Raw genomic sequence first — 13,799 nt, forward strand, 5'->3', positions numbered from 1 at the left:
CACTACCAGCCCCTGGTGGCACAGGAACAAGACCATAAGTAGTTCCTTTGCTGCAGTATAACACTACTACCTAGCTTGGGCTGGCTTGGCTATATATTTTGCATTCCCCCAAAAGTCTCAGCTCCCACATACAGAGGTTAACAATGGGAGTAGAAGACTAATGTAAGGCTATCAAAGTGTGTGCCTTATCAGCTAACCGAAACCTTCTAGGTCTCTTAAAATGACATATATAGTTATTACCACATATTAGGGTAAAATGAAGATCAGAGCCAATATTCTGCAGGCTTCCCCACTAATGAACTTGGCTCGACAGTGTTTTTATTGCTTAAGTTTGTAAGAAACTTTATGGACTTTTCCTGTGCTGTCTCAAGACAGGAGCCAAGTACAATAGAGATTAGGAAACAACTCCTTAGTGTTAACAGTGAAGAAGTTTGTAACTCTTCACCCACAGCACTGTAACTCTACCTTAGGGTGTTGAACAAGATGCAAAACAAAACCTTTTACTTATTTTATAAAATGCTGTATGTTGTTCCAGAATTGATCTTAAGTAAAACATGCAAGCAGTATCAAGATACGAAGCTTTCTAAGCCATGAGCGTTAGGAACTTACATTTAAAATGTAAAACAAGGTGTTTTAAAATGTTACTACAGAAATCTATAAAAGTAAGGGTATCTTACTGGTCAAAGTGTAAACAGGAACACTCTTTTGTAATATGTATCTACACAGAGATAGAGACAATATTTCTGCTTCCTTTTTACACTAGTCACTGGCTATTCATTAATCCATCCCGAGAGCCTGGTGAGAGTCCACAGTATGCAGTGGTTCCTCTTACATGGAGAAAAGGAGACTAAAACACTGCGCAACCAAAGCACAACTGCAAATAGTAATACATTGGCACTAGCTCCAGCTCAAGAATCAAAATAACATTTTTCCGTGTTACTACAGAAACAGTTAGCTGTCTTTCCTCCTCTTCTCCTTTAAAGCCAGCATGATCTCACAACCTAATACTTTTTCTTAAGCCAGGAAGGAACAGACATGGTCTTAGCTGACTGTTACTTTACTACTGGCCTGTTTAGCAGTAAATGTGATCATGTAGCCAGTAGCTTTCTTCCTCAGAAAAAGCAATGCCATTTTCATCTTAACACAGAGGACAGTATAAGACTGTTTCAGAACCCCAAAACATCCTTTGTTATATGTACATTGCACAAGGCAGTGCACTAAGACAGGCCGCCTCTAGTCAGTAGGTGGGGCAGCATATTAACAAGCCATTAATTAAAACAATAACTTGACAAAATGTTGTCATCTTGCTATGCAGGGGCTTAAGATATTGCCAACTTAAGTGTCCTGAACTGAGAAAGAACAGAGAGCAATGCCTAAACTAGAGCAGAATGGCAGGTAGGAAGCTATTAATAAGGGTTGGAGGGAACAAAGTTAATGCACTAACATTATAATCTTGGCAAAGTGAGTATACATATAGCTGAGACTTCAGCTCAGATTGAGTTTGTTGGCCCTTTATGCTAGTTTTCTTGCAATGTCTATTTTGAGGAGAGGCCAGAGGAAGATAGGAAGTGTTCTGGGTCAGTATGATGACAACTTGCAGAAAAGCTTCCATGTTACCAGCCCATAGTACACTTGATTCCTTCATTTCTTCACCATGAAAATTCACACACTGAGCCAAATCTCACTCACCTTACTCACTTGAATAGTACCTATGGAGTTCCACTTACTCATATGAGTAAAGGTGGGCCGGATTTGACTCATTACAGTGATAAAAAGGACTATATGACCATCTGAAACAGAGGCTCCCATGGCACTGTTTAGTATAATAAATCTCAACTGAGGAAATCAAAACAATATTTCAAACTCTTACTTTAAAGATTTCTGTGAAGAGCTTACCTTCTGTATAGAAAATCTTTGGATTTTTAATACTGGCTGAGAAAGCTTCACTTCACAATTTAGCTGCCTTATTTTATTTTACATTTTTTTTTAAAAAAGCGAACAAAAATAAGGCTGAAAATACTGCAGGTGTATTTAGATTTTTTTTTTTTTTTTTTCCAGTCAACACATTCTGGGCACAACTCTCATCACTTCACAAGGAAAAAGCTAAAAAAATGTAAAGTACCGGAACTGCGGGAGGCTAAAGTCACCACACAGAGATACCAATTCTTTCCTCACTAGGGAATCCCATAATACTTTGCGTGTCAGTGATTGACAGCTGTCAGACTGAACTGATTGACAGGCCGCACAGCACATAACTGTAAAGTCTATCCACTTGTTATAAAACAGAATACATAAAATGGTTACAAAAGGCTTTTGGAGAAAGAACATTAGTTTCAAGTACAAAAAGAAATACAGTCTTTCTTCTTTTAACTTGTCTAATTCAGAATAATCATGCAATATTAAAACTAAAAGTATTTACATCTCTTTAAACTTTCAACTAGACTACTGCTATGGTGCAAAAACAGTGTTTTAAAATTCCACATTTGTGGTTCAAATATAGTATGTAAAAGTTTAGCTATAGTTTTCAATTAGATTTCATTCATTTTCTCTGAAAGCATAATCATTTATTGAAAACATCAGCAATAGAATAAATGTAATTTAAAAGCCAATAATGCATTTAATTAGAATAATCAAATTCTTGACTTTGGAAATATTTATCCAAAATTGCTATTTCAATTATTAAAGTATTCCAATTCTTGTATGCCACAGCATTTTATCTTCTACAAGTGCTACTCTTTCACCACTGCTTCCTAATAAGTGGAATTTACACTAGCTCTGTTTTACACAATAAATGCTGGAGATTTTAAATGTCAAAAATGATTAGGCTTCAGAGGTTATTCTTCTCCATTCACACAACACACAGGGACATTTAGGAAAGTGGCTGCATATTCTGATAGTAACGCTATTGATGCCACCCCCGTAGCAGTCTGTTTTCCCAGTGGTGAGTGCTTGCTCCTGAGTATTGACATCACAGCCAAATGACATTTGGAATTCATTAATCTTTAATAGTCGACCTTTAATTCTGATAAGCAGTAATTTATACTTAAGGTATGTTTACTGAAAGATTAGAAAGTCACTAAAGTGCTACCTTTTAGGTAGAAAAGATGATAAAGCAGCTTTTTAAAATTTAAATGGACTAGTCTACAAAGAATTCTGAAATCTTATTGCCACCACTGAGAAAAGAGGAAGGTAATGGCCAGTTCTGGATTTTCTACCCAAAGAGGACAAGCATCCTTTTCATCCTCCAGGATTTCACCTTTTTTAAAAAAAAGACAAGTATCATTCCAGTTAAAAACAGCATGATGTGGCTTGTGGGTTTATTTATTTATTTTTTTTAAATATAATGAATGATCAGTGTATTAGCATTGCCTAGAAGTTGATATACCTGCAAAATTAGTAAGATTAATTTAAAAGGCCATAAAACAAGGAGTAGTCAAATATTTGTATTTTAAAAGCGGTAAGGCTGGGGAATAAAAATCTCAGTGAAAGAACCCTGGAAACCAAGTACTGGCTTTGTCCCATCCCATTCAAGCCTCCACCACTCACGCCACTGGAACTAAAACCACCTTACCTTCTCACCTCTGGTCTTCGAATCTTCTTTCTCCTTCTTTCTTGCCGCTGTGACAAACTCGTTAAACAAGGCCTCTCGATCTTTCATCTTTTCAATTGCCTTGAATCTCGAGTCTTTAGCATGCTTGGCTGCAAATTCACTAAAAGTAGCTCTGTAACAAAATGGCAAGTGAACTGATTTGTTCGAGCTATCTTTGCTGTGAAGTAGGTTCAGCAGAAAAACCATCTCTTCTGCTAGATCACGTGCCAAAATCCAATTTAAAAAAAAAACAAACCTCTCTTCTCACTATGCAGATAATTGATCAATAAACTACAGAGAGGAGTTGGGTTAAGAAGACAAAGAAAAATATTGCTCAAGACCTATACTTAAATTATCCATGCAAGTGTGAAGGGTTAAGGAAAAAAGATTACAATGCAACAAAAGAAAATAAATTTACTTAATTCAACTGTCTAGAACACCTTAACTTCCTGGGATTAACACTGTAGTGCAGCCTATCCAGATATTTCACGGTTGTGCGCTCTAAAATTTACATGCACTCACTTGCAGCCAAACTGTGCTAAGAGTGACACTGGGAAATTCAACATTTGGTGTTAGTCAATGTAGAACACTGGATAAATTAATTTTCCTGCAATGAACATTATATAGTTTAACCTTGTGACACAAGGAGTTGGGATATTTTTAACACTGAGCAGGTGCAGTAGTGCAGGGCTTTCCACCCATTATCTGTGTAGCATTTTCTTTACAGTTCTCTCACCTCCAGGGCCAGATTCCAATCTCAGATGTGCAGTAAATATAGTACTGCCACTTACCTCGAAAAAAAAAACACTACTGTGCTTTTTCCAAGATCTGATGCAAATCTGGCCCCAAGAATACGTGAGACACTTATAATCATACGAATGTGTTCATCACAGCATGGAAATAATTAGACTTGGAAAATCCCGCCTACTGTTGCTGTAGGGTAAATTAAAAAAAGAAGAAAATTTGATAGCTTGTTCAAAAAGATTAGAAAGTGAATGTACAGCTATACTGAAGAGCACGAGCTGTATAAAAAAAGTGGAATACAAACTTGAGCATGTTACACTGGGATAGATTATTTTTTTGAAGTAGTTGACACACGTGGAAGTGCAGCAATGCCTTAGACAAACAACTGACACTAGAAGATGAAGGATAGGCTAAAACAAAACATGAAGTCCCTCATCTGGAGATTATATTCTTCTCTCCCATTTTTATATTTTTTCTATGCGAAAACAGCTTTTGTCTTGGTATACATAAACATTCACAGAGATAAGAGTTTTAGTTTTTCTTGGATTGCGAAGTACTAAAGTCAATCCTTCTGAAGGACATATTTAGCACACCCATTCATGTATTTTAAATACTCAAAATCCCACAGCTGTTAAAAAATGTAATCTTCCTGACAACTTCCCTTACTGGATGCCTAAAGACACTGCTGATTGAGGATTGTTTTTACAGATGTGAAGTCAATTATGCTGGTTAGCCTAAAGCCTGCACATGCTGGCTTCCAGCACATTTCAACATATATCGCTGAATCCATGAAGTTGAAGTGAATCAAATGAACCGTTGTTTTAACATAAAAGAATTCCTGTCTGCTCCAGGTTAGAAGTGACACTGAAATACATCTAATGTAAAATATAATGCTTATAAGCTATTAAGTGACATAAGGATGGTTATGAGTTGTTTGGGCAAGAACTATGAACATGAACAATTCAGGCATCTTGGAATCATAATCTCGAATATCTAGTATCCATGCTAAAAACACCAAAACACTTACTGTGATAGATACCCCTGGATGGCACAGATTCATTGAAGGTAAAAAACAAAAACAAACAAACCCAAACACGTACACAGTGATTTGCTGTTATAAGGAAAACTTCTCACAGGCCAGCACGATCTGCAAAGGCTACAAGAGCTGCATGAGAACACTCATTGAAAAAAAAAAAAAGAGCCCTTTCTCATCATCCAGCCATGTGCTGGGGATTTTTTCACATTCTGAACCAGTGAATTATAATATATCAAACATCAAAACCCCCAAATTCCAGCACTCTGTTGGTTAGGGAGACTATAATCATGCGGAAGGAAATAATACATTTCAACAGGCCTAAGATTTTCCTAGAGTTCATTTCCCCCTTCTTTTACAGTTTTGAAAGGAGCAAAAGAGGGGTTAGATTACCCACTGAAAAATGAAGTGTACTTTGACCCGGCAAAAGCTTTCACATGTGAATGTGAAATAAGCCACCTACCTTGGATTAAACTTTGCTTCTTCCATCATTTTCTTGAAATCCTCCTTGGCCTGCATTATTTTGTTTTTCTTTTCCTTGCGCTCTTCTTCTGCTCTGGTCTTCACATACTGGTCAAATACCTAGAGAAATACCAGTAAGACATAAGATGTCCAAACTTGGAGTCATATTATCCCCTGTGAGAGAAAGGCAGATGAAGAGAAAGAAAACTTCATGTGTTTCAACTTGCAGAGTTTACCCAACTAGTCTGCGGAAGGGTATGCCTGCTTTGGCCTAGCAAACCTGCAAATCTGACCTCATATTAGTGAAGAAATCTCACACTCACGGGTGGTCTCTGTATGACCCCCTGGTGCCCGGGCCCAACATTTAGTTCTCCAATTGCAGAACAATTCCAAATGAAGCCATTTTACCATACCTTCCCAGTTCTGCTAGTAGATGTACCCAGGTAGTACTCAAATATCCAAAATAACCAATACCATTTCCCTTTCATTCATTCTTATATATTTATACACATACCCCATAATTTTGGAAGGAATTACTAATCCACCCTTGTTAGATACCTCTTTACAAGAGAAGAGAACTTCTCCTTTCCCCTAACAACTGATACATTTTATAATCCTGAATACTTACACTAAGGGATTAATTACCATTATAACAGAGACCATCCATTTATGCAACACTCACATATTTGCATAGTAACAGTAATGTAGAGATTTGAATAGCTTCTGTAATACACTCAGAATCCATTCCCACTGCATGTATGGGAAATGGCGTAATACAGTAGTATTTGTCATCATATGAACATTTCCTCCCATAATTTGTTTGTTAACCTGAGACTTACTTGGAGGATTTAAATATACTAATACAAAAATAAAGTTGTAACATTTCTGGGTAAAATGTTAAGAGAAAGGGGCTTATTCCTCTCCTAAGCTTTTCAATTTTTTTCCATTTTTCTTCCTTCATCTGGGGAAAAGATTTCTGAACTGAGTCTGCCTTATAATAAAGCCTGTGCTTGAATTTTTCATTGCTCAGATTTTTAATGTGTTCATTATTCATTCTATTAATATTTTGGTGTGACAATGAAGATGCGCTCTGCTGTTTTTTGGCAGCCTCTTGGCTATATATATCATTGCAGCAAGAAATGAATCTTACCACCAGAGAAGTAACAGCTCCTGCTCTCTTTGTTGAAAATAAAGCATAAAAACAAACAAACAAAAAAACCCCATTTGCAATACAGGTACCCAAAGGACTATACTTCCACTCAAAGATTATTTTTAATGATATGTATGTCTTGAAGTTAATTAACCTTTTCTATTACCTGTTTCCTTTCTTTAGGATTGAGAAGCAAGTACCGAGGATCGAAAACTATCTTGTGCAGCTCCTTCTCCCAGGTTGAAAAGGCAGAAACCTTTAAAAAGTAAAAAAATAAACTGGATTTTGCCTGGTAATTAAGTTCCCCCAAAGATACAAAGGTTGTGTATTTTGCTTGAAATCTACAGGACATCTGTTAAAAAGAAGACATAACCGAAATCCATCCTGAAGTTTTCATCACTAATAGATGACAAGCGGTAGGAGGTTAGCATGGCAAATTTCCACACTAATTGGCTCTGAAAACTTTTACATAATTACACAGAAGTAACACACATCTAATTACTCATTAAAATAACCACTACTGCGTGGCATTTAAAAATCACTACATCAGAAGAGAACCTTCAAGCTTTGCATTTTGATTTCCTATGACTGCTCTGTTCCTTCGCTAAATGTTCTGAGTTTTTAAATTAAAAGTTTCTCATACACAAATGGATCTTTGTATTGAAAAAATGCCTATCTGTAAGCTGATTTCAACTGAGTTTTTTTGGAATAACCCTAAAATGGCACTGCTGTGGATCAAAACAAAAGATGTACAGGCATCACTTCAAATTTGGAACCTCTTCTCTTTTACATATAAACATTGCTACCATTCTAGGAAGCCAGTGCATCTATAAAAGTCAATAGGTATTGAACAAGCCTCAAACTCAGTTTAATTAAAAAAAATGGCTAGTTTTCAATGTTAGCAGAATAGTTTAAGGAAGGATGAGGTGAAAGTTTTTCTCCTTTCACGTTGTGATCATGGGAAGATTTTAAAAGAACAAATAGGAATGAGATGCTCGATTCCCATTGATTTTCAACGGATACTGGGTGCCTGATATGACCTCTGTGCCTCTGAAAAAATCTCCACTTCCCTACCTATGTTTTGACTTGCCAATATACTACATACTTTTTTAAAAGAAAAGTCTTCGGGGCAAGGATTTATCCCCTTCTCGTTCCTGTACATCAGCAGCACACTGTTGAAACTTGAAAACTAACATTGGAAAATTAAATATATAACAAAATCGTGCTAATTCACACTGATTGTGGTTTAAAGAATCATGAGATATGAAAGGAAAAGATAATGCATCAGAATATTTGGTTCACTTATTTTGACAATGTAGTTCAGTTTTAATTATTTAGGATAACTGTGATGATTTTAGTAATCACAGCCCAACTCGTGTTCAATCTTTCCTCAGAAGTGGGATGAGACTGCTTTTGTGTGCATGAGAATTATTAGGCATGCAAATTAGCAAAGTAAGAATTAACAAGGTTCTACTTTATTATCAAAAGGATAGTTCCTCTGACCCCTCTCTCTAGCAACATATCCTTGAACTGTTTCATTCGAGCCTCCAGTGGGACAATGGCCCTCTCACGTGCAGCTTTAATTTCAGCTTCCATGGCAGCCTCCTTGTCTGAATCAATGTCTTTGTTGTCATCTTTCCTGTAAAAATGAAACATAGAGTATCCTCTTAGAAGTGATGTTAACACTGCAGTTAAGATATCTAACTGCATCACAAATACAACATAAATTTTAGATCATTCCAGCAACATAGGCTTGTACAAACCACTGCAAGACGTTTGTCAAAGACTGAAGCATCAGAGTGAATAAACACAAACAAGGCATTCAGATTCTAAGTATTATCAAGCGAATCAAAAGAAAATGTAAAATCACTAAAAAGAAAAGTAGGTTTAATCCATCTTTTGTTTTATACTATTTTACATTCTACCTCTCTGTTGAAAACACCAGGCTCTGTTTATTGAGTTAAAAGGACACGATTGAGCAAGTTTATAAAATTGAGTTTAAGGGGGGGAACTGCCAAAAAAAAAAAAACAAAAAAAAAAACACCACCAAACCATCAAATAATCCACTTTGTTAAGACATTTTTAAAAAATACATTGCTCCTCTAGGGATATTTACTGAGACATTCTTGGTTCCCAGAAGTATTATTCTAAATTCTCACAGTCATAACCAGGATCTAATTCATGATTACATCAAATGACACAAAATACCAAGATGGGAGTAGGTATATAGCTCTAGGAGCAATAACATTTGCCCTGATTTTCTGCAAACCAAACAGAGCAAAAACAATCACTCTTGATGTTATAGCACAGTCAAAACAGCCTTTTTACAGAAAAACTCCAGCTCAAAAATCCATACTTACTGTCTTTTTTTGGGCAACAAAAACTTGTGCAAATAGAGTGAACACAAGCTGGGCAAATGAGTGGCATATGCTAATACCACAGAACTGTGTAACATAAAGACAGCTCAAAATGCTCCTGAGGGAGATCAGGCTATCACAGATAGCATCTATCACAAACACACATTTATTATTTATGACTTCCACAGAAGATGGAATTCTCTCTCAACATGAATTCTATCCAGCTCTAAAACCCTCAAACTAAGTAACATTAGCAAGAAAGTTAGCGGAAATCTAAAGTAATCCTGTTCAGTTATACTCAGGCAATGCCATTGCCTTCAACAGGGTTGCATGAGTGCCGCTGAGATCGGACAGAGCCTTCTATATCTAGACTAAGTCCATATAAGTGTTTTCAAGATTAACTTACTTTCGCTTCTTTGTTTTAATAGGCTCATCATCATTTGTTTCCTCTGCTGATTCATGATCTTCTTTAACTGTAAGATAAGTTTCATTAACAGTCTTCTAGATGAAGAAAAGTTCACAACTTATGCCTGAAGCCTCTTGCATACCATATAAAGCTGCCTGATCACAATTTTAACCCATTATTTTGAAGGAAATTAGATGCAATTCTTCATTCAGTTTTAGAGAAATCTTATCGGAGCTTGATAATGTTTGTCGCTATGGCATTATGCTTAAGTCTCCATCTTTAATTGCCCCTATAAATCAGATTGTTATAGCACGTGCCAACACCCTGGTTTTGTATTAGCCACAAAACAATTCTCTTCCATATTCTATTTTCCAATCATTCAACAGAAGGGATTAGTTCTTATGAAACCTGCTCTCTAATTACATGTAAAATCCTTTTCCCATAACAAGATTTAAGAACTCTATTTTCATTTGTGTTTTATACACTTACATGCAGAAAATAGAACAGAACCATAAATATACAAACTCAAAATGCTGAGCTCATTCATTTCAGTAAAATTAAGTAATTAAACTATCATCCCTAAACCCAGCAAGAAGCCCAGGGGACTGTGTAGGTGGCCCACTTTCCTCACCCCCCATGGATCTGACTGTAAGACTGGGACGCAATTTAGTGTAAGTTGGAAGAAAACACAACATTAGCAGTTATCAAACAGTGGGTCACCATTCTACTTCACTGGGTTCACCAGGGCAGAAAGCTGCAAGCAGGAACTACCCACGAGGTGCTAGAGCCCCAAGCCCTCAGCCTGGCTGAAGCTCCAAGCCCTCTGCCCTGAATGCGGCTGAAGGTAGAAGGTCGCAATTTTTTTCTAGTGAGGAGGGGGGTTAGTGATTTTTTTCTTTTAAGTCCAAATGGGTCGCCTGCCTAAAAAGTTTGAGAAACACGACACTACATGATTTATGGTCAGTTTTGTATTTTAAAGGAATTAAACATGTAACTCACATTTCCAAAAAAAATTGAGGCCAAAATGTGCCTTTGTAAATGCTTCATGGAGCCCATTTATATCTTCTAATTGCAAAGTAATATTCTGCATTACTGTCTTTAGAATTAAATCATCTTCCTTATACTTCCCCATCCCAAAAAAGCCTTTTCCTCTTAAATGCGGAAGTCTATCATTCTTGGATGATTTATTAGAAATTATGCCCAAAATAGTCTTTCAGTAGCTTCTTAAAGAAAATAACGCTGCCCAACCCCCAGAAATAAACACAATTTCTGATCACTGCAGAATTTTATTTCAGTCAACATTAATTTAATTCCCTCCTTTCAATGCTCCAGTATTTTACGGTCTTATCTTTGTGATTAGATCTTTGTCTGCTTTTTGTTGGCCTGAAAATCTATTCCTTTTCCCTATAAATTTTTTTAACCATTTCTCCCTTTCTTCTCAATAAAGAATGTCTGCTTCTTAGCCTGTTTTCATACATATTTTATTTTATCAGACATAACATTTCTCCTGTCATTAACATCCCCTTTACTCTCTTGGACCTTTTTTTTTTTAAGCACTTTATATAACTGCAATTTATTATCGCAGTCAGCTTTTTAACTTAGTTGTCTCAGTTTTCATAATTATACCTCATTTTTCAAGCCAGCTTACAGTTCTATCACTTATTTTTTATGCTCGTTTTGAAAATAAGCATAAAATGGAGCTTGGGCGAAAAGTTGTTCGTTGCCTCTCTATTAATCCTGTAAAGGTGGTGATGGGGAGAATGGGGACTGAAAATGATGATTTTCCTCTTACTTTGTTTCTTTCCTTCTTCCATTCCTTTTTTGTGAGGAGGTTCCTGAATAATTTTGTCCACATCAGCTCTTCCAATTAAGTCCTCTGGCCGGTCCCACATAGAGAGACGAGTGGTTGGATTGTAGAAAAAAACCCGCTCATCACCAGTCCATACCACACACCTAAGAATTTTGAAACAGAATGCACATGCACCAAGTTTAGTTTTATCTATATTCATTTTATATGTCTGCTTTATATCACCCATGAGAATTGAAAATATTAAGTCATCCAGAAAAAAAGACAATGCTTTCTAATGTTGTCCTGCAAAGAATTTAGATTTCTAATCTCTTCCAGCTATTCACTATCCGCTTTACAGAAACAGAGGAAAACAAACAGATGCTAAATGAATGATACTGCAGTTCAACAAGTTAAAAAACCCCACACACTCACCAATCATCAGTAGAAAACTTTCTCTGGCAAGTGGCCTAAAACTTTCAATTTCTGCGGAATATAAGCTTTTGTTAAAAAACCCAGTTTTATAATGTTGCAGAGCTAACCTTCCAAATGAGAAACACAGTACCATCCTACTCACTCAGCAATAGAGCTGTGATCCTGCATTTGATACTACTGCTTTCTCAACCAGCGAAGAGTAAAACTGAAAATATTCAAGTGTCACTGCTACTGATCAGAACTCTGTGGGGGAAGTAAAACTGACTGGATTCTATTCCATTTTCATTCTGCAGCTGCTGCTTCTTAAAACTGTATGCAGCATTAGAGAAGCATGAGAAAATATCCACAGGAGAAGACATTCAAAAAACCCACCACAGGAGAAGACATTCAAAAAACCCACATGCCAACAGATTGGAAGAGTTGAGTTCTGTGGGAGAGAATGGAAGCCACTTCTGAGTTCGTCTATCCTCTGACTAACCTGTTTTTGTTGTTTCCACCAAATGTGTAAGAGTCTAGCCTGAACTACATCTCCATTTAGGAAATAATGTGCCTTGTATTATCTTGGTCTAGCTCCCATTCAGGTGATTGATTTTTCTGTTCTGGTGAGCTCACCTGCTACTACTCTACAGGATACCAGAATGTAGGTCACAGTCATGTCTAGGTTATATTTAACACATAACTACAAGATAGATCTTTTTCCCTGAAGAGAACTGAAGAACTGTTTTTTCCCTGGTAGTTTATGTAATAGGCTTCAAAGCTCAAAAATACAATTTTACCAATATTTTTACCAAAAGACATAGCAAATCCAATACCACTCTGGAAAAGTATTCGCTCTAGAAGTCTGATTCAGATATTAGTACTAAGGAACCTTCTATCTCTGCTATCTTGATAAAAAGTCATCAGATGGGAAAATTCAATCCTAACACCGCTGTTTGAAATTTACAGACCATGCTCTGAAGTTAAAACTTCTGCTTTACTATGTTAGTGGTTACAGAGGTAGCCTTAGATAGAGACTTGACTTTAATTGTTCTAAGACCCAGGTATTAAAGAGACATCAATGGTTAAACTGGACTTACAAAGAATGACATCATTATTAGGCTCCTTTATTTAGACACAAAGAATGGTTACTTATCTAACAGTAACTGTGGATCTTCAAGAGGTTATCTAGATCAGAGGTTCTCAAACGGTGGTCCATGGACCACCAGTGGTCCGCGAGCTCCATTCAAGTGGTCCGCAGATAGTTCCCTCTAAGGTGCGTGTCTAGGCAGCCGCACACAAGAGAATGAAGGGGCACCCCCCTAATTAGTGGAGCCATGCAGCTGTGGCTTCATTAATTAGGTGCCTGGACCCTGGAGAAGACGCACATATAAGGTGAGGTGGTGGCCTTGGGGGGAATATGGGGTAGGTGAAAGGGGGCAATGGAGTGAGAAGAGGGCATGGAGGGAATTTGGGACGTGCAGGGCTGCAGCAGCCAGAGAAAGAGGCGATTTTACTCAGCCCCAGGGCTGCAGCTGCCGGGGAGAGACGGCCCTCCTGCCCAGCCTCAGATCTATGGTGGGGGAGACCCCTGCCTCCTTCGCAGCCCCAGTTAGGGGGCTGCTGAGGAGGGGGAGAGAGGGAGAGACCCCCTCTTTCCCAGCCCCAGCTCAGGAGCTGCAGCAGCAGGGTAGAGAGGGCACTTGCATCGCATTAGAAAGGTAAGACAACTGATATTAAAATATGACTTGTGCACCTTTATTTGTAGAACAAAAAGAGTTTATCATCATCAAGGTTTTTTTTAATATAGCGCTTTTACCCAAAGCGTTTTACAATAGTTAGCTAACAGAACAAACAACAT

At 37.3% G+C, this 13,799-nt stretch overlaps 1 protein-coding gene across 8 annotated transcripts in view; it reads right to left on the reverse strand.

Annotated features, from left to right (window-relative positions):
• The window catches only part of TCERG1 (transcription elongation regulator 1), a 49,860-nt gene that overhangs the window by 10,350 nt on the left and 25,711 nt on the right, over window positions 1-13,799 (reverse strand). For all 8 annotated transcript variants that reach the window (XM_032801523.2, XM_032801519.2, XM_032801520.2 and 5 more), the window contains 6 exons: window positions 11,534-11,694; window positions 9,742-9,808; window positions 8,482-8,617; window positions 7,145-7,234; window positions 5,830-5,948; window positions 3,572-3,722 (listed from right to left, as the gene is read on the reverse strand). In XM_032801523.2, coding sequence (XP_032657414.1) covers window positions 3,572-3,722; window positions 5,830-5,948; window positions 7,145-7,234; window positions 8,482-8,617; window positions 9,742-9,808; window positions 11,534-11,694 — 724 coding nt within the window. The remainder of the gene's footprint in view (window positions 1-3,571; window positions 3,723-5,829; window positions 5,949-7,144; window positions 7,235-8,481; window positions 8,618-9,741; window positions 9,809-11,533; window positions 11,695-13,799) is intronic.

The sequence above is a fragment of the Chelonoidis abingdonii genome, chromosome 7, assembly GCF_003597395.2.
Source record: "Chelonoidis abingdonii isolate Lonesome George chromosome 7, CheloAbing_2.0, whole genome shotgun sequence".
Lineage (NCBI taxonomy): Eukaryota > Metazoa > Chordata > Testudines > Testudinidae > Chelonoidis > Chelonoidis abingdonii.